At 42.4% G+C, this 20,968-nt stretch overlaps 2 protein-coding genes across 4 annotated transcripts in view; one reads left to right on the top strand and one right to left on the bottom strand.

Annotated features, from left to right (window-relative positions):
• LOC127495147 (NACHT, LRR and PYD domains-containing protein 12-like) overlaps positions 1 to 20,968 on the top strand; it is a 267,772-nt gene that overhangs the window by 11,557 nt on the left and 235,247 nt on the right. For 2 of the 3 annotated variants that reach the window (XM_051861644.1, XM_051861643.1), the window contains exon 9: positions 13,591 to 13,764. The exons of the other annotated variant lie outside the window; for it this stretch is intronic. In XM_051861644.1, the coding sequence (XP_051717604.1) occupies positions 13,591 to 13,764 (174 nt within the window). The remainder of the gene's footprint in view (positions 1 to 13,590; positions 13,765 to 20,968) is intronic. 3 annotated transcript variants of the gene reach the window in all.
• Positions 15,002 to 20,968, bottom strand: part of LOC127495187 (uncharacterized) — a 287,303-nt gene continuing 281,336 nt past the window's right edge. The window contains exon 3 of the mRNA XM_051861858.1: positions 15,002 to 15,727. Within this exon, the coding sequence (XP_051717818.1) occupies positions 15,569 to 15,727 (159 nt within the window). The 3' untranslated portion in view covers positions 15,002 to 15,568. The remainder of the gene's footprint in view (positions 15,728 to 20,968) is intronic.

Here is a 20,968-nt window from a genome sequence, read left to right as displayed (position 1 = left end):
CAAATACATGAATTTAGCGGATGTCACTTAAGCATGAAAAACAAAAGATCTTCTCAAATTCTGAATGTATTATATATAGTCTAGAAAGTCTAGAGTGTTCCCTTTATAATCACTAAAAAGCTGTCACTCATCTTAGTTCATCACGATGATTCAATCTCATGAAGTTCCATTATAATCCATGAAGCTGTCCACACTGCTCAATAAATCTCTTATTATCATAATGTCTACACTTATGGCGGGCCGGAAGGTCCAAAAATAAGACTAATGATTTGTCGCGGGAAGTCACTGTACTATTGCCAGTGGCTACTGCGTTTCCCACTGATAGGCCAGCGGTGGATCTGTATCCGCACTCTCCTCACGCAGCAGGCGACTCACTTTCCTCACATGGCGGATGACTGACTCTCCTCAGCTGGCAACTCACTCTATGATAAAATCTGTGCCCTTTTCAAATACTGATGACACAATAACTAACATCGTATCTAGTAAAGTTTATATTTTTTGTTCCAATATTCCCATCAGTTTTTTGTTACTTAAATCAGCATATTTGTATATGGCCCCTTAAATTGATTATCATGGCTTTTTATAACATTTATAAAGGCAATATTTTCCTAACCTTATTAAATGCAGGCTCTCATCTTTCATGTCATATTCTTTATCAATACATAAAATCGGATAATAAGTCACTATAAGGCTTTACACATCAAATGAAATCGGTATCAAACAAAATCTTTTTTTTTCCATTGCAGAGGAAACAGATTCTGCATCAGAAGTGGCATTCAGATGTATTTACACAGACCTTATATAACACACACACACACACACACACACACACACACACACAGTGGCAAAAAAAAGTATCCGAACCCCTTGAATAAACTGTTTTCTGCAGTAATTTGTCATAAAATGTGATCTAATTCGTCACAATACAAACACAATGATCAGACCTGCAAAACGTTCAGGAGGGATTTTTGTCCATTCTTCTTTAATGGATACAAAGAAATCTCAGTGTTTAGGCATGAATTAAATGAGGATCAGATTACATTTTATGACAAGTTCATTCCAAGGGGTTAACATAGGCATACTTTTTCCTGCCACTGTATAAATGAAATAATGTATATTTAGAATACTTATAAATATGAAATTAAACTGCCAGTAGGTGGCGGCAAGTGATTGTCTTTACATAACTGACTGACTCTCCTCATGCAGCGCACGGAAAATTAAGTTGACTAATCAAGCAACATTATGATAGAAGTTCCGGTTTGTAAAACGCTGTAAAATATTTTAAATAAATCTAATTCCTCTTCACTCCCTATCTATGATACAGTTAAGCATCATCACACACCGAGTACGTTTTCCCAAATTGCATGTTTGCAAATGTGAAATTGCATTTTATACAATTCAATGAACATGTAGTTAATATAAGTGACTTACATTTTTGATGCAATATTGTCTGTTTATGGCCAACGAAAACAGTTCCAAAGATCATACCAGAACCTTTGCCCATCTCCGATTAACACACAGCTTTGTTTAGACTGATTCAATGATTCAGTTACCCATTTAAGACGTTCCCTGTGTCCCACTGTACATACTATCCACCCTATCTGCCCTAAATAGTATTGAAAATGACTAATGTTACATACTATTTAGGATGGACAGTATATGTACATTGAGACGCAGGCATTCAGTTTGATTCTTAAATGAATCAGCCGTTTGAACGATTCAGCTGAATGAATGACTCAATGACTCACCCATAAAGACAATCACTTGCCGCCACCTACTGGCAGTTTAATTTCATATTTATAAGTATTCTAAATATACATTATTTCATTTATACAGTGGCAGGAAAAAGTATGCCTATGTTAACCCCTTGGAATGAACTTGTCATAAAATGTAATCTGATCCTCATCTAATTCATGCCTAAACACTTTGAGATTGCTTTGTATCCATTAAAGAAGAATGTGTGTGTGTGTGTGTGTGTGTGTGTAATATATATATATATATATATATATATATATATATATATATATATATAAGGTCTGTGTAAATACATCTGAATGCCACTTCTGATGCAGAATCTGTTCCCTCTGCAATGGAAAAAAAGATTTTGTTTGATACCGATTTCATTTGATTTGTAAAGCCTTATAGTGACTTATTATCCGATTTTATGTATTGATAAAGAATATGACGTGAAAGATGAGAGCCTGCATTTAATAAGGTTAGGAAAATATTGCCTTTATAAATGTTATAAAAAGCCATGATAATCAATTTAAGGGGCCATATACAAATATGCTGATTTAAGTAACAGAAAACTGACAGGAATATTGGAACAAAAAATATCAACTTCACTAGATACGATGTTAGTTATTGTGTCATCAGTATTTGAAAAGGGCACAGATTTTATCATAGAGTGAGATGCCAGCTGAGGAGAGTCAGTCGTCCGCCATGTGAGGAAAGTGAGTCGCCTGCTGCGTGAGGAGAGTGCGGATACAGATCCACCGCTGGCCTATCAGTGGGAAACGCAGTAGCCACTGGCAATAGTGCAGTGACTTCCCGCGACAAATCACTAGTCTTATTTTGGACCTTCCGGCCCGCCATATACACTGTTATAATGAGAGGATTTACGAGCGTGCAGAACTCAACACTGGACAAAAACTCTGACTTTGAGCGGTAAGTGGATTCTAACTCAAACACCTCTGATTGGCCATTGTGTTTAATAAATCAACAGACATGCCTGTGATTGGCTACACTGCTCAACGCTGTAAAACGCTTTGACTCTCCGCCTATGATAATATTTATCTTTGTTTATTCTTATTTTTTTCATTAGTTATTTTATTAATGAATGGATTTTGTTTCATGAAACTGTTGGATAAAAATTAGTCACATTTAACTAATCTTAATTGTCATTATTTTTATCCCATGTATTGTAAAATGATGTAATTTTAAAGTAGGCATTGAGGTCCGCCATATTTCACCAAGGTCAGTATCATGTTATATCTGACGTAATCCTTCCTCCCCGCTAGATGGCGCTGTTTGCCATAGGTTTAATTAAACTACCGTTCGAAAAACTTTATTTGTTACTGATTCATAGCGTCAAGCACACAAAGCAGTGAAGCCTCTTCATCACGTTAAAATGTTTATCTGTCTGTATATGCTGCCCAACACACACGCCTGCAGAGGACAGAATAGTCCCTCACTTTAACATTTCTGGCCTCACCACTGCATCACACGACACCTTTGTTGGAGACTGATTTACACACAACAAAACTAAACTAATGGAACAAAAAATAGTACAGAAACAAATAAACACTAACAATAAACATGATCATGGAAAAAGAGGTGCAATAAGATAAGCAAAACGAAGAATATTAATTTCTGATAACTGAAGAGGAATCTCATTTAATTCACATTTATATTGATCAAATTCATCTTTTATGCAATTTCAATCATTCATAAAGTAACATAAAAACCCCAAACTATTATTACATTAATTACAAGCAAATCTACTGAAACAACATGATCAAATTACCATTCATCAATTTTATATCATGTCTGTTCATATGATGTAAGAGAATGAATGTTTCTTTTTGAAGCGTTTGCTCTTTTTCTCCTGCTACTGTGAGTTGATGTGATTGATCTGTAAATGATTGAACACATGAGCTGCTCCTCATGAAGGTGAAACTGCAGTACTGATAGTCACACTGAAAAACACACTTTTACTCACGATCAACATTTAACACTCTTTAAACACTCTCAATCTCATCACAGTTCAGGGTTATGCTGGTTACTGCCAGATGATTCAAATCACGAAATGCCTTAAACAATTAACTAAATAAACTGTGAAAAGGTTGTGTTTTCTAATACGTCAGGGACGGAATGGTCCACAGAGCGCTGCGTGGCGCCATCTGCAGGACAAAGATCAGCCAAGATGGAGGAATATCTGATCAGAGCTGTACACGGATACACATTTTAAATAAATCTAGTAGCAGAGCTACTGCAAGTGATTTTCAGTGCTGGAAATCCGTATATCCTTTGCTGAAACTACCGCGTCGTCATGGAGAGCGCAGCTCATGGTTGCTTAGTAACAGCAGACGCCACTGGAGCGCTTTGGAAAGGAGAAAGCGGCGCGGACGCGTTTTCCATGCGTTTTTAGACGCGACAACAGTCCTAAAAAAGTTCAAATGGTTCAAAGCACCAAATGCGAGTAGAATCAGCGCTGAAACTTGTTACTCACCAGAAACTTTTTTATGAATGTTGGTGAGAATTACATAGTACTGTCATAAAATTCTCAACGGTTGTGATGTAATTACATAAATATAGGCTATAGTCTGACGCGCTGTATGTTTGCTGTAACAGTACTGTGTTTTCAGTGTCGATTCACTGTAAATGCTACTGCGTTTGTGACGCTTTAATTTGCATTTGGGAACGCAACATTCGTCATTAGAATTGTTTATAATTCTGTTGTTGTTTACAAAGAGAAGTTTCAGTGTCACATGATCCTTCAGAAATGCTGATTTGCTGCTCAAGAAACATTCACTATTTATTATTATCAATGTTAAAAAGCAGTTCCCTTTCAGTCGGTCACGTTCGACGTACGTCAGTAGTGACCGACGAATTGGGATATCGCTAGAGAGCCCTATCAGCTTCGAGTGAACTACAACAGGCCAATGGAGTTGGCGTGCATTATTTGCATAATGTGCACCGCCCCCGCCAGGTGGTATAAATAGGGGAGCAGATGCAATCGCACTCTGTCTTTCACTTCGGAGCCATCTAGTGTGTTTCCAGCTTCAGACTTCAGTGAATTCTTCAAGCTAAAAAGAAAGGAAAATTTCTTCTTCTTGTGTTGGTGTGACAGCACTTCAGCGAGGTCGCGAGCTTCCCGAGGAGCCTGAGCTTAAAGCTCTCAACTGCTGTTTTTACAGCACACGATTTCCAATTCCCAGCATTGTGTCTGTTGCGATTTGGGCCGGTTCCTCCGTTGTGTTCGGGGAGTGGTGTACCCAAACACATCGTGACACTCCCTGTGTGCTTCAGCACAAGAGAGCTGAATTTTTCCCCTCCTAAAAGAGCTTCACAGACGAACCCTGCGTCTTTTTCAAGATGTCATTTCGTCTGTGCGTTACTGGATGCGGTCGTTCATTGGTCCCCGCTGACGGCCACAATCGCTGCATCACGTGCCTGGGCGTTCAGCACGCTGAAGCAGCTTTTGTGGATAGTTCATGTTCTCACTGTGGGAACATGACTATTGCAGTGTTGAGATCGAGACTCTCGTTCCTTGGTTCTCAGGGAGCGGGGGTTCCCTCCCCTATGCCCCATGCTGCCGTTTTCTCTGGCTTCGGCCGGGGTGACGGTGCGCCGGCGTATAGGCAGGGTGATCTGAGGATCACGGTCAGGGCTTCCCCGCCGAGCGCCGCTTCGCGGGCCCCTGTCCCCTCTACCTCACTGCAACCGGTGGTGTTGCCGACTGAGCGTGCTGGTCCCTCTACGGAGCGACCAGCCGTTTCTTTCGGAGCACCAGCGGATGACTGCATGTCGATCGCGGCATCGGAAGGTGAGCAAGAGTCCTCGGGAGATGAGGACTCGGCTGCGTTACCTCCCTCCGGGACCGTAGCGTTGTCCGAGCCTGATCCTGAGTTGACGGCTATGCTTTCCCGGGCTGCCGAGAAGGTCGGGCTTGTCTGGAACCCTCCACCGTGTCCCGAACCTTCTTGGCTCGATGATTGGTACCTCGGGGCGGCCCACGCTGGTCCCCAGCACCCCGCCCCGATGCCATTCTTCTCGGAGGTGCATGATGAGGTGACCAGGTCCTGGCGGACGCCCTATAGCATTCGTGCGAGACCTGGTCCCTCGTCCGCCTTCATCAACCTGGATGGCGGGGAGGCTAGGGGATATACGCGGATTCCCCCAGTCGAGAGGTCTGTTGCGATGCAACTGTGTCCAACGGCCTCTGGCTGGCGCGGTGAGCCGCGTCTCCCATCCCGGGCCTGTAAATTCTCGTCAGGCTTGACAGAGAAAGCTTACAGAGCCTGCGGACAGGCTGCCTCCGCCTTGCATGCCATGGCCCTTTTGCAAGTTCATCAGGCAAAAGCGTTGATGGAAATGCCCCAGGGAGGTCTTGACCAGCAGCTGCTTGGGGAGCTGCGTGCCGCCACGGACCTCGCCCTCCGGGCGACTAAGGTGACGGCACGTTCTGTTGGTCAGGCGATGGCCACGCTTGTGGTCCAGCAACGCCACCTCTGGCTGACCCTTGCTGATATGAGGAATACCGACAAATATCGGTTCCTGGACTCCCCCATATCACAGGTTGGCCTTTTCGGCGACGCGGTAGAGAACTTCGCCCAGCAGTTCTCTGCCGCCCAGAAGCAGGCTGAGGCTATCAAACACGTCCTGCCCCGGCGGTCCGCTGCTGCCTCCACCCCGCCGCCGGCAGCACAGCCTCAGCCCGCTCGTCGCCGAGGGCGCCCGCCTGCGTCGTCCTCCGCCCCTGCTAAGTTGGCAAAGCAGCAGCCTACACCAGCCAAACAGCAGGGTGCCGGTCGCGGACGCGGCGCCCAGCCCGCTCAGGCCAAGCCAGGTGGCAAGAGGACGAGGAAGACACGACCCTGAGACGGGCGACCTGGAGGGGAAGGTTCCTGCTCTTCGGGAGAGGACTCCATCGTCTCTCCCACCCCTGGAGGAGGGCCAGGGGGAATTTGTGAAATTGTCTGTCTCGCCGCTGGCTCTCCGGAGTCCAGCGGTACCCACTTCATCACAAAAAGAGCAGTTTCCCAATCCTCCAGGTCACAGATGGCTCCGCCTTGCCACTCGCAGCCCACTCTCACTTCGCCAGCAGGTCCCAGTGTGATGGTCGAGGCCGCCCCCCAGCCGTCTCCCATTCACACTGTCACCTCGCAGAGTCTGACCCCACTTCGGGCCGCTGCGCCGTCCGAGTCGGGTTCCAGCACTCTGCTTCGCTGCCCCACCCCCGGTGCGTCAGTGGTGCCTTTGGTCCCGCTGGCTCGGTGTCTGGAAGCCTGGATAGCGCTCCCCAGCCCGTCCCGCTGGCTCATTCGCATTATCAGACTCGGCTATGCGATTCAGTTCGCCCGGCGTCCCCCGGTCTTCAGGGGTGTCCATTACACTCAGGTGTCCCTAGACAATGCACCTGTTCTCCGGGCGGAGATTGCTGTCCTCCTGGCGAAGGATGCAATCGAGCCGGTCCCTCCAGCCGATATGAAGTCAGGGTTCTACAGCCCCTACTTCATTGTACCAAAGAAGGGCGGTGGGCTACGGCCAATCCTGGATCTGCATGTCCTGAACCGGTCCCTTCACAGGCTGCCGTTCAAGATGCTTACGCAGAAGCGCATTTTCGAATGCGTCCGTCCCCAGGATTGGTTTGCAGCGATCGACCTGAAGGACGCGTACTTTCATGTCTCGATTCTGCCTCGTCACAGACCCTTCCTACGGTTTGCGTTCGAGGGTCGGGCATATCAGTACAAAGTCCTACCCTTCGGGCTGGCCCTGTCGCCCCGCGTCTTCACGAAGGTTGCGGAGGCGGCCATTGTTCCGCTCAAGGAACAGGGCGTTCACATCCTCAACTACCTCGACGACTGGCTCATCCTGGCCAGCTCGCGGGAGCAGTTGTGCGAACACAGGGACATGGTGTTAGCTCACCTCAGTCGGTTGGGTCTTCGGGTCAACTGGGACAAGAGCAAACTCTCCCCCGGGCAGAGGATCTCTTATCTCGGTATGGAACTGGATTCGGTCGCCCGGACTGCGTGCCTCACCGAGGAGCGCGTCCAGTCAGTGTTGACCTGCCTGAGTACGCTCAAGCGCAGGACAGCGGCCCCACTGAAACTCTTTCAGAGGCTCCTGGGGCATATGGCATCCGCAGCCGCAGTCACGCCGCTCGGATTGCTTCATATGAGGCCGCTTCAACACTGGCTCCGCGGCCGGGTCCCGAGATGGGCGTGGCAGCGCGGTACGTTCCGTGTCCCCGTGACACCGAACTGCCGTCGCACCCTCACCAAGTGGTTGGACCCTTCGTTCCTGCGGGTGGGAGTCCCCCTCGAACAAGTGTCCAGGCATGCTGTGGTCCACACAGATGCCTCCTCCACGGGGTGGGGAGCCACGTACAACGGGCATGCAGCCTCGGGTCTGTGGACGGGGCCCCAGCTGCATTGGCATATCAATTGCCTCGAGTTGCTAGCAGTACGTCTTGCACTGGGCCGCTTCCAGGAGCTGTTGACAGACAAGCACGTACTGGTCCGCTCGGACAGCACTGCGGCCGTTGCGTACATCAACCATCAGGGTGGTCTACGCTCCCGCCGTATGTCGCAACTCGCCCGCCATCTCTTGCTATGGAGTCAGAAGCATCTGAGGTTGCTTCGTGCCATTCACGTCCCAGGCGTGCTCAACCGTGCAGCAATCGAGCTCTCACGGCAGCCTCCGCTTCCGGGTGAATGGCGGCTCCATCCCCAGGTGGTCCAGCTGATCTGGCAGCGCTTCGGCGAGGCACAGATAGATCTGTTCACCTCCCCGGAGACTGCCCACTGCCAGTTGTTCTATTCCCTGACCGGCGGCACACTCGGCATGGATGCCCTGGCAATCAGCTGGCCCCGGGGCCTACGCAAATATGCGTTTCCCCCAGTGAGCCTTCTCGCACAGCTCCTGTGCAAAGTCAGGGAGGACGAGGAGCAGGTCTTGTTAGTGGCTCCATACTGGCCCACTCGGACCTGGTTCTCGGACCTCACGCTCCTCGCGACAGCACCTCCCTGGCCCATTCCTCTGAAGAAGGACCTCCTGACTCAGAGACGGGGCACCCTCTGGCACCCGTGTCCCGACCTGTGGAAACTCCATGTGTGGTCCCTGGACGGGACGCGGAGGTTCTGAGTGATCTCCCGCAAGCGGTCGCAGACACCATCACTTCCGCTAGAGCTCCTTCTACGAGGAAACTCTATGCGCTGAAGTGGAACCTATTCGTCGAATGGTGTTCCTTTCAACCAGAGCGAGAGGACCCCCGATCATGTTTGGTCAGAACCGTGCTTTCCTTTCTGCAAGAGGGCCTGGAGCGAAGGCTGTCTCCCTCCACCCTCAAGGTGTATGTTGCCGCTGTCGCCGCACATCACTATGCAGTTGATGGTAAATCGCTAGGAAAGCACGATCTGATCGTCAGGTTCTTGAGGGGGGCGAGGAGACTGAATCCTCCCCGGCCCCCCTCTGTACCCTCTTGGGATTTGACCCTGGTTCTTACATCTCTCCGGGGTCGTCCCTTCGAGCCTTTGCAATCAGTCGAGTTAAAAGTACTGTCCCTAAAGACCGTCCTCCTGGTTGCATTGGCCTCGCTCAAGAGGGTAGGGGACCTGCACGCATTTTCGGTTGACGAATCGTGCCTGGAATTCAGGCCCGGTGACTCTCACGTTATCCTGAGACCCCGGCCTGGATATGTGCCCAAGGTTCCTACCACTCCCTTTCGAGATCAGGTAGTGAACCTGCAAGCGCTGCCTTCGGAGGAGGCAGACCCAGCCCTAGCTTTGCTCTGTCCCGTCCGCGCTCTGCGCCTGTACGTGGACAGAACGCGAAGCTTCAGGACCTCAGATCAGCTCTTTGTCTGTTACGGAGGCCAGCAGAAGGGAAAGGCTGTCTCCAAGCAGAGGATGGCCCACTGGATAGTGGACGCCATCGCCCTGGCGTATGAGTCCCAGGGCGTGCCTTGCCCGCTCAGGTTGAGAGCCCACTCCACCAGAGGAGTGGCCTCTTCCTGGGCGCTGGCGCACGGCGCCTCGCTGACAGATATCTGTAGAGCTGCGGGCTGGGCGACACCTAACACGTTCGCTAGATTCTATAGCCTTCGTGTAGAACCGGTATCTTCCCGTGTACTCGCTTCCACCAGCCGGTAGACGCGAAGAGCCCGTTCTAGTGTCGGCTTGCAATGCCACTCCCGCCCCCTGGGCCGGATACGTGCATCCTTTTCACTCCAGTCGAGTTCCCCGCTTGGCGAACCCTGTCGAGTTCCTCCGCCTCCCCCTTCGGCTCGGACATTGCGGAGTGTCTGATGCCAGGCCAAACCTCCGTCACCGACGTTGACGTTTGGCTGGGTTCCACATGTCGTGACCCCTCCACGTGAGTGGTCCCATGTGTGTATTTGTCCACGGTCAACTCCCTATGGCGAGCCCGTGTCTTTCCCTAGCAGAGCCAGCTCTGCTGTCACCTGTCAGATGAGTCTCCCCCTACCCAGGTGGAGCCATCCCAAGGACTCCATATGCGTACTGCCCACGGCCAGTCCATATGTGTACTCTCCACGTAAATTCCTCCCCTACGGGTGGGTAGTGGTCTCCGCAGCGTCCCCTACGGGTTCGCTTCCCCAGTGTAGTCTAGTTTACTTAGTGGGTATGTTGGAACAGCAGTAGACTCTCTCGGCGTAAGCTCGCCCCCTTCCCCGTCCCACTGGTGCGCCGGGTGGCTAGAGCTTGCGCTGGGCACTGGAAGGGGTTCATACTGTGGCGCTTTATTTGGGATCCCAATTCGTCGGTCACTACTGACGTACGTCGAATGTGACCGACTGAAAGGGAACGTCTCGGTTACGTATGTAACCCTCGTTCCCTGAAGGAGGGAACGGAGACGTACGTCCCGTCGCCACAGTTGCTGTACCCTCGCTGTAGTGCGGACTAGATTGTCTCCTCAGCGAAAAACAGAGTGCGATTGCATCTGCTCCCCTATTTATACCACCTGGCGGGGGCGGTGCGCATTATGCAAATATCGCACGCCAACTCCATTGGCCTGTTGTAGTTCACTCGAAGCTGATAGGGCTCTCTAGCGATATCCCAATTCGTCGGTCACTACTGACGTACGTCTCCGTTCCCTCCTTCAGGGAACGAGGGTTACATACGTAACCGAGACGTTTTTGCTGCCAAACATTTTTGTGGAAACAATGATACCATTCAAACATTTGTGGAAAGATTTAAAAAAGAGAGAAATTTATACTATAATTCATCATACATTAAAGTGATAAAAAGTGAGAAGAGTGAAGACATTTAAAATGTTACAAAATATTTCTATTTAATAAATGCTTTAATAAATGTAATATATTTGATAAATGCACATACTGTAAATGCTGTTCATTGAACTTTCTCTTTTTGAAAGAATACTGAAAAATAAAACGTATCACCATTTCCAGAAAAATATCAAGCAGCATAACTGTTTTCAACATTGATAATAATCGGAAATGTTTCTTGAGCTTCAAATCGAATTTTAATGATTTCTGAAAGATCATGTGACACTGAAAACTGGAGTAATGATGCTGAAATTCTGCTTTGATCACAGGAATAAATTACATTTTATAATATATTAAAATAGAAGACTTTTTTTTTTTTAATTTGTAACAATATTTCACAATATTACTGTTTTTCTGTATTTTTGATCAGATAAATGCAGCCTTGGTGAGAAAAAGAGTTTTATTTCAAAATAATTAATTGTTTCCAGACTTTTGGCAGGTACTTTAATAATAACAATACTATTAATACTTTTATTATATTATATAACATATTAATTATTATCATGATTATTAAATGCTGCAGGACAATAGTATGTAATGCTACAATATGTGAAATATCTTTAAATGTGATAAAATAAATCTATATTTTTTAAATAATGGGGGCGTGGCCAGATTTCCTGCTCTTTTATCTCTATCTGATCACACACATTTAAGATGATTGTGAGGTAGACTTGAGCTGAAAGAGGGGGGTTTCATGACTCTTTAATGTTCATTACATTAACCTCTCCTGTTACAATTTTTCTAGATTTTTGTGTGATATACAGTTTTAATTTGTTATATCAGTTTTTATATAATCTCTTAGAATGTTAACTCAACTAAACATTTTTTTTTGTATCACAGACAACTTATTTTTAGTTTGCATAATTGTTATTTAAAGTTGAGTCAACAAGAAATAGCTAGGGGAAATTGTTGATTTTTTTTATTTTATTTTATTATTATTATTTTTTTTTTTTACAGTGAATAAAAGATGAGTAAAATATCCTTTGAGTGTGTTAAATGCTTTAAGTTAACTAGTGCTTCAATTTGATTTTGTGCCTTTTTTGTTTTTAGATATGTATATCATTGACATGTTTCTGATTTTGATGTTTATTATTTCAAAGTTTGCAATCAGAATATTTGTCAAAAATTGCTTTGACTAAAGATTTCAATTTGGTAAGACAAAAAAAAAAAAGGTTTGAAAATGATCCCTGATCAAATCTATAGTGGCTACTTTACAATATTCTTAAGCAAGCAAGACAAGTTCATTACACTGGGTGGTATCTGCTGTTTTGATTATGAGAATCAAATTTAATTTTATAGGACAATCATCATAAGAGGAAACTTCCTCAAGCAAACACATTCAATTAACTAAATCAAATTAAACCCTATAGCTTTCTCAATGGAGTGTGCTCTCCATTTTGTGAATATACTTATATTTCACAACATTCACATGCCACAGCCACAAAATAGTATTTCATGGGCATAATTTTAACAAACTAAATTCTTTAATCATTCTGTCTGGTACTTTAGTGCTTGTAAGCCATCAGATGTTCAGCTAACAGCACTAAAACACACCAACAGGTGTGTGAGTCAGTAATAAGCATGTTGTTTCAGCTGGGCTTGATTTCTTATATGGAATAGCAATAATCAAGATTTATTGGAAATAAAAAATAAATAAATACACAAGGCTCTGTGTGTGAAGATGGCTAATGAACTTGATAAATGAACTATCTGGAGGTCTTTCTCACTGATCAATAAGGAGATTATACTCTCCATCTGGGATTGCTCAAGGCAAACATGCTGACCAAGAAGGTGCCCCATAGAAGCACCCAAAAAGACAAAGAGGGACTGTTTGTGTGTGTTTGAGGGAGAGAATTTACATCCTGCATTAGATGACACAGCCTTTTGAAATGCTGGTAAATCATCATAATTTGTTGACATTTAACACAGGATTGAAAATAACATGAAGTGACTATACTGCTGGATGTCATAAATGCTAAAAACATCATTATGCCTTCACATTACCTGCAAACTATTTGCAAACCATCATAAGGAATTCTGCACTCAATTGATGCAAAGCACAATAATTTTCCAGTAACATGTCAGTGAGCTGATCTGACGAGTCTAGTTTGCCAGTAGAGATTTATTGCAATTTTAATTCACATTACCTCAGTATCTGGCACCATTATATCTACAACCCATACTAATCACCAGAACTGACAGAAATATACTTAAATATAAATGAATATAAAATTACCTGAATATAAAATGACAATTAAAATGTCATGTCAGTTAGTCTTTGAAAACATTCCTCTTAATGATCATGAACAGTAAAACTCACTGACATATTTAATTAATTGTTTAAAAAAAGAGATATTGCACAAATTATGATCATACATGTAAATATATGTATTATTCCTGCTTGAATTTGACTGCAGGTGTGTTATGATAATGTTTTGTGCTCTGTGACACAGACCAAGATCATCTAACATGGTGATTTGAGTTTATGTTATTGGTTTCTCTTTGATAATGAAGTCTCTGTTGATCTGAGAGAGTGAAGAGTGTGTCATTGTTCTCTACAGGTTGAGGCAGTGTGGTGTCACAGATGAAGGTTGTGCTGCTCTGGCTTCAGCTCTGAGATCAAACCCCTCACACCTGAGAGATCTGGATCTGTCATATAATAATCTAGGAGACTCGGGAGTGAAGATAGTCTCTGCTGTACTGGAGAATCCTCACTGTAAACTGGAGATACTGTGGTAAGATCATATGTGACTCTCACATGAAACTGAGTCACTGAATTTTATAATTTCATTTATTCATAAAGTAACAAAATGGAATAGGGGAATTAAACTGTTATTACATTTAGGGCTGTCACTAACGATTATTTTGGTGATCAAGTAATCGGTCGATTATTTTCACAATTAATCAAGTAATCAGATATTTTTTGTGATAATAAAAATAGACCTAAGCAAACAATGGCCTTTAACATGATTTAAAATACAAATATAATAACAATGGGGCAATAATATCTGGATCAAAAGCAAGTAATCATATGGTTTGATATAACAACACTTTTAAAATATATAATATAATATACATTGTATAAAAAATTATATTATGTTTTATAACAAATGCCTGCTGAGGGCGCCAACGGCCTGATGATTATTGTTGTCCCACTTTACATCAAGTCAAGTACTTTATTGTCATTGTGTAACACAACGAAATTTATCTTGTGCCAACCCCAAAGTGCATTAAGAAGACAATACAAATGACTAACAACATCTAATTACAATAGTTAAAAACATGAAATAGTTACTAATAAATAATTAAATAATTGATATCATACAATAGATAAATGTTATTAAAAATAAGCCATTAACTAAGACAGTAATTTAAAATATAGCAGCATAAATGTTCTTGTTGAACTTATTGAGCAGTAACTTATTTTACTTGGTCTGGGAGATAGAGTTCAACAAAGTTATTGCTGAGGGGACAAAACTGTTTTCAGTCTGTTCGTGCGTACACGGATTGATTGAAAGCGTCTTCCAGATGGGAGGAGCTGAAACAAATTGTGACAGGGATGAGTGATATCCTTATCTATATTATTGGCCCTTTTTAAACAGTGAGTTTTATAAAGATGTTCAAGAGATGGTAAATCAGTGCCAACAATATCCTGTGCTGTTTTCACAATCTGCTGCAGGGCTTTTTTGGCAGCTTTAGTACAGCTGCCATACCAGGCTGTCATACAGTTAGTCAAGATGCTCTCTGTGGTACATCTGTAGAAGTTGACTAACAGCTTCTGAGGAAGGTTAGCTCTCCTTAGCTTTCTCAAGAAGTAAAGGCGTTGTTGTGCTTTGCCTATCAAACATGCGGTATTGTCACCCCAGGAGAGATCCTCTGTAATGGTAACTCCCAGAAACTTGTGGCTGGTGGTTCTCTCTACAATGTCATCTTTAATATTCACAGGACTGTGGTCCTGTGGTCCTAAAATCCACAATAATTTCTTTGGTCTTTTTGATGTTTAAGACCAGGTTGTTGATGTCACACCACGCTGTCAGGTTCTGAACCTCCTCCCTATATGCAACTTCATTATTGTTTGATATAAGCCCAATGACAGTCGTATCATCTGCAAATTTAACTAGAATGTTCGATTCGTGGATAGCTTGACAGTCACGGGTGAAAACTGCATAAAGAAGGGGGATCAGCACACATCCTTGTGGCACACCAGTGCTCAAAGTTAAGGTAGAGGATGTATGCTTGTCCAACCGCACTGACTGAGGGCGGTTGGTAAGAAAATCCAGTAACCAGCTACATATGGAAGGGGTTAGTCCTAATACATGGAGTTTGTTGATCAGTTGACTTGGTACGATGGTGTTAAATGCCGAACCGTAATCAACAAAGAGCATCCTGACATAAGTGTTGGACTTTTCCAGATGTGAAAGGGCAGCATGCATGGCTGTACAGATGGCATCCTCAGTCGATCTATTTGCCCGATAGGCAAACTGATGTTTATCTAGATCAGCTGGTACAGAGTCTTTGATGTGAGTGATTACTAGCCGTTCAAAACATTTTGCAATAACAGGAGTGAGAGCAATCGGTCGATAATCGTTGAGGCATGTTACCATGTTTTTTTTTTGGAACAGGCACAGTGGTCGTGGTTTTTAGGCACGTAGGAACTTTACATAAGGAGAGGGAGAGGTTGAAAATGTTTGTAAACACCTCTGCCAGTTGGTAGGCGCAGGCCTGTAACACACGTCCATGTACACCATCAGGACCAGCTGCTTTCCTTGTGTTGATGTTGTTAAGCGCTTGACGTACCTCCTGTGTATGGAGAACAAGGGGGTGTGAATTTCCTGTCAGTTTGAAGTGAACTGGAAATTGATTATTGTCCTTTTCAAACCGAGCAAAGAAGCTGTTAAGTTCCTCTGCAAGATAAGCATTATTATTTGATGATAAATGTTGTATGTTATTCTTATTATTATAATCGGTGATTACCCGAATGCCTTGCCACATTCGCCATGGATTAGAGTTATTGCTGAAATCCTCTTCAATCCACTGTTTATACTTTAATTTTGCAGACCTGATGCCACTCTTAAGGCTAGCTCGGGCAACTTTGTAAGCAGAGATATCTCCTGATTTAAAGGCTGTGTCCCTTGCCCTGATCAGCTGTTCGACTTCATTATCCATCCATGGTTTCTCATTTGGATACTCTGATCTTTTTATTAACAGTGACATTATCCACACAGTAACCGATATATGACATCACAGATGAAGTAAATGTCTCTAGGTCTGATTGATGGGAGAATATGTTCCAATCTGTGTTTTCAAAACAGTCCTAGAGTTGGTTAATGGCAACTTCAGGCTAAACTTTAACAATCCTATAAGTTGATTTAGCACTGTTAACCAAGGCTTTGTAAGCAGGAGTGAGAAACAAAGAAAGATGGTCTGACTGTCCAAGGTGGGGGCGTGCTATAACTTTATAAGCATCTTTTATGTTTGTATAAACATGATCTGGGGTATTTTCCCCTCTAGTTTTACACTTTACGTGTTGGTAAAATCTGGGAAGTGCAGTCTTAAGATGGGCTTGATTAAAATCCCCAGCAATAATAAAAATTCCATCAGGATGTATATTCTGTTGTTTACTAATAACGTCATACAATTGCTCCAGTGCCACCTTAACATTGGCCTGAGGTGGTATATATACGGCCATAACAATCACAACTGTATATTCCCTGGGCAAATAAAAAGGCCGACATCTTAACATTAAATATACCAAGTCCGGAGAGCAAACCTTATCGATCATTGCAGAATTAGCACACCAGGAATCGTTAAGAAAAACACAGAGTCCTTCTCCTATTTTCTTACTGGATTCGGTCGTTCTGTCGGCACGATGTAGCGTATGGCCAGCTAGCTCAACTACAGCATCCGGTATGCTAGGGTTCAGCCACGACTCGGAGAAAATCAGAAGGAAGCAGTCCTTTGTGGGGTTATGTGTGACAATGTCCAGTCGGAGCTCATCCATTTTGTTGGTAAGTGATCTAGTATTCGCAAGAAAGATGGAGCAGTTCTTAGTCTCACTAGTAGGCCCGCTCGTTTACCCCTCTTCTGCTTCCTCTCCTCGCGCCGTCTCCGTCTTCTCCCTCCGTGAATTGGAAACGATAGTCCCGGTGGTTGAAGAATCTCCTGCGGTATTGTTTCCACATTAAAATGATCGCCTATGTAGTTCGAACCGATCTGTAGCAGCTTCTGGCGACTATAGTACACTTTCGCATTTATACATGATACAATAATAGTCAGTATTAAAAACGTTAATAACATCGAACAGCACTTATGTGGGGAACACGAAGCCGCTGCGTCTGTGCGCGCCATCATCTTGGATCATATCAAATCTCTATTTAATATTGGTCAAACGACATTTAATTCAAATGTTCACTTAATTTTTAATATTTGGCAACTTCTTTATGAAAAATGCTACAGCCACTATAATTTCTTGAACAAGAAAATGTGGACATCATACATGCAAACTCAACTCAGAGATTAAACTACTGAAATTTGAGGTAGGCAAGTACTTTCGAAAACAGGGAAGTTTAATGGCAAAAGATAGACGTATTCAGGAAGACAATATTATTTCAAAATTAGTTGCCCTCTCATCAAAATCATGTCCAAATGAAGAAGAACAAGCTGAGTTAGTCACTTTACAACTGGGATTAGACAAATTATATAAGAATAAGGCAGAAGGAGCCTTCATTAGGTCACGGAAGCAATGGTTGGAAAAAGGGGAACAAAACTCTGAATATTTTTTTTGGTTTAGAGAAATTTCATTCTAGAAATAATACAATTGAACGACTTAAAATAGATGGGAATATCACAGATGACCAAGTTAAAATATCAAAATTTTGTACAGAATTTTATAGTAGATTATATTCATTCAAATTTTGTGAACATTCAGCTTCTCTGTTTCTGAACTCTATTTCTGGAATTAATTGTAAGACCATCGACCCTGTACAAAAAGAGCTCTGTGATAGTTTGATTACTGTTGAGGAAGTCTTAAATGCTGTCGCACATATTAAGGTTAATAAATCTCCTGGGGTCGATGGCCTCACGGCCGACTTTTATAAAACCTTTTCTGATCTTATTGCCCCCTTTCTTAAAGAGGTTTATATAGAGAGTACAGAAAATCAATGTCTTCCACCTACTTTAACTCAAGGATTTATAACTTTGATTCCAAAACCAAAACAGACCCATTGCTGTTAGATAACTGGAGACCAATTTCTCTATTAAACAATGATTATAAGATCTTTGTCATAGTCTTTGCCAATAGAATCAAGTCAGTCATGGATCCTCTTATAGATGAGGCACAATCTGGCTTCCTAAAGAAAAGACATATTTCAAATAATATAAGATTAGTCTTAGACTTGTTGGACTACTCACATTTAAGTACTGATGATGGATTTATTCTTTTTTTAGACTTCTATAAAGCGTTCGATACGGTGGAGCATGCTTTTATTTTTGGGTCATTACGAAAATTTGTGTTTGGAGACTTTTTCTGTAAGGCTATACAAACAATGTATAGTAATGCAAACTGTTCTGTTAAACTTGAAGGTGTTTCATCCTCCAGATTTTATTTAAAACGTGGTATAAGACAAGGTTGTCCCATCTCCCCTTACCTCTTTTTGTTCTGTACTCAACTTATGAATATCTATATTAAATCAAGCCACTTAAAAGGAATATCTATTGCTGGCAGGGATATTATCATATCCCAGTTAGCAGACGATACTCCACTCTTCCTAAAAGATCAACTTCAGGTCCCAGCTGCTCTTAAAGTAGTAGATACATTTTCTAAAGCCTCTGGCCTTAGTTTAAACATTAACAAATGTGAACTGTTATCTATTAAAGATTGTCAGTTACAACATATTGCTAATGTCCCAGTGAAGGAATCAGTGACATATTTGGGGATTGTTATCTCGAAAGATCAAAAATCTAGATGTAAGATAAATGATCCCATTATCCAGAAGACTGCTACTTCCCTTCATGTTTCTAAGGAGATGTGTAAAGTTATCGATACTGCTTTATTTAATTTTCTTTGGAGAAACAAAACACATTATATTAGGAAATCTATAATAATGAATACTTATGAATCAGGTGGATTGAACTTCCTTGATTTTTTAAGTACTCTAAATAATAATTTTAAAATTAATTGGATTAGACATTTTATTCTAAATCCAAATTCTCTTTGAAGTTTTGTACCCATTTTTTTTTCTCCAAAGTAGGTGGTCTTGAATTTCTCTTGATTTGCAACTACAAAATTGATAAAGTCCCTCTGATCTTATCTTGCTTTCACAAACAAATGTTGCGCTTGGTCCCTGTTATATAAGCATAACTTTTCACCCCATAGATACTTAATTTGGAACAATTACAATATATTATTTAAAAATAAATCCTTATTTTTTGAAAGATGGTTCTTAGCAGGCATAATACGAGTGGATCAATTATTGAATCAAGAAGGCTTATTATTCACTTACTCTGAATTTCTAGATTTTCATAGAATTCCAGTGACTCCAAGGGAATTCTCTATTGTCATGGATGCAATTCCCACAGGGGTCCTGGCATTATTCAGAGCTAATACCCAAACCAGTGTTGCTCCCTCTTCTTCATTTAATTTATTTGATACTGCAATTGGGAAACTTTGTTTTGCCCCCGGAGTCTTAAATGTTAATAAAACTATTCGTTCTCTTCTTCAAAAAGATATTGTCACTAGGTCCATCTGTATTGTTTATTGGAATAGACTGGTGGGAGGTTTGTTATGGAAAGCCATCTGGACTTTACCAAACAAATACTTATTGGTAAATAAAATTAAGGAAATAACTTTTAAGATACTACCCAGTAAATAACTTTCTTGTGAAATTTAAAAAGGATAATGATTTAAACTGTTCTTTTTGCAATACACTGGCTGAAACTTTGTTTCATTTGTTTTGGCATTGCGCTCATATAAGAACATTTTGGAAAGATTTGTCTAGATTTATTATTGATAACATTGATTCCACCTTTTCGTTGTGTTTAGAAAATGTTATATTTGGTTTTACTAATATCCCCCCAAATAAAAGAAAAGAATACTATATTATAAATTTAATTTTAATTTATGCTAAATTTCACATACATAAATGTAAGTACAGTAAAACTCATCCTTTGTTTTTGGTTCTTGAAAAAGAAATGCAAATATATATCAAGACTATTCTTCATTCACATAATAAGAAAGCAATTAAAACTGTTTCTATCTGTGAATCCTTTAATATATTTATATAATTTTACAGCCTCCCCCCGGCTGTCTGTTTTCTCTATGTGTATATGTATTGTAGTTTTGACTGTACATTGACTTTGTTTTGTTTGAAGTTCTATTAAAAAAAAAAAAAAAAAATTCAAAGAAAATGGCGGCAAGTAGTAATTCGTTGTCTAGTTTGCTACGGGATGTGGCAGATCAGCTGGAGAGTTGTAAGTTATTTTCACCTAATGTTATTCGCATTATATTTAAACTATTTTCCAGAAATAAAAACACGAAGCTGAAGCTACTTATGTGATCTCCACAGCATCATCGTCAAAGAGTCTGGAACCGTCGACGTCAGACGCCTAGAGTCAGACACCCAGTGGATGGTTGGTTAGAAGATTGTTGATAGCTAGCTATAACTTTAGCAAAATGACAAATAACGTTAATGCCGTAAATGTTTTAAATTGGGAGCACGGAGAAAACTTTATACGACGATCAGATGGTCTCATATTGTCCCATCCATCGTCATTGTTAACGTGGGTAGATGAAATGAAGAAGTGGCCAGAGGAAACCTATGGGGACTGTCAGGAGTTGATGGAGCAGCATGTAGAGGGTGTAGATGAAGAAGACTGGAGTTATTTTAAATCAGTTTTGTTAAACGAGAGATAACTTTGTGATTTGTTTTAGAAAATGTTTAA

This window comes from Ctenopharyngodon idella, chromosome 15 (assembly GCF_019924925.1).
Source record: "Ctenopharyngodon idella isolate HZGC_01 chromosome 15, HZGC01, whole genome shotgun sequence".
In the NCBI taxonomy this organism is placed as follows: Eukaryota; Metazoa; Chordata; class Actinopteri; order Cypriniformes; family Xenocyprididae; genus Ctenopharyngodon; species Ctenopharyngodon idella.
Note: the sequence above shows the minus strand (reverse complement) of the source record. Positions and strands in the feature narration are given on the sequence as shown.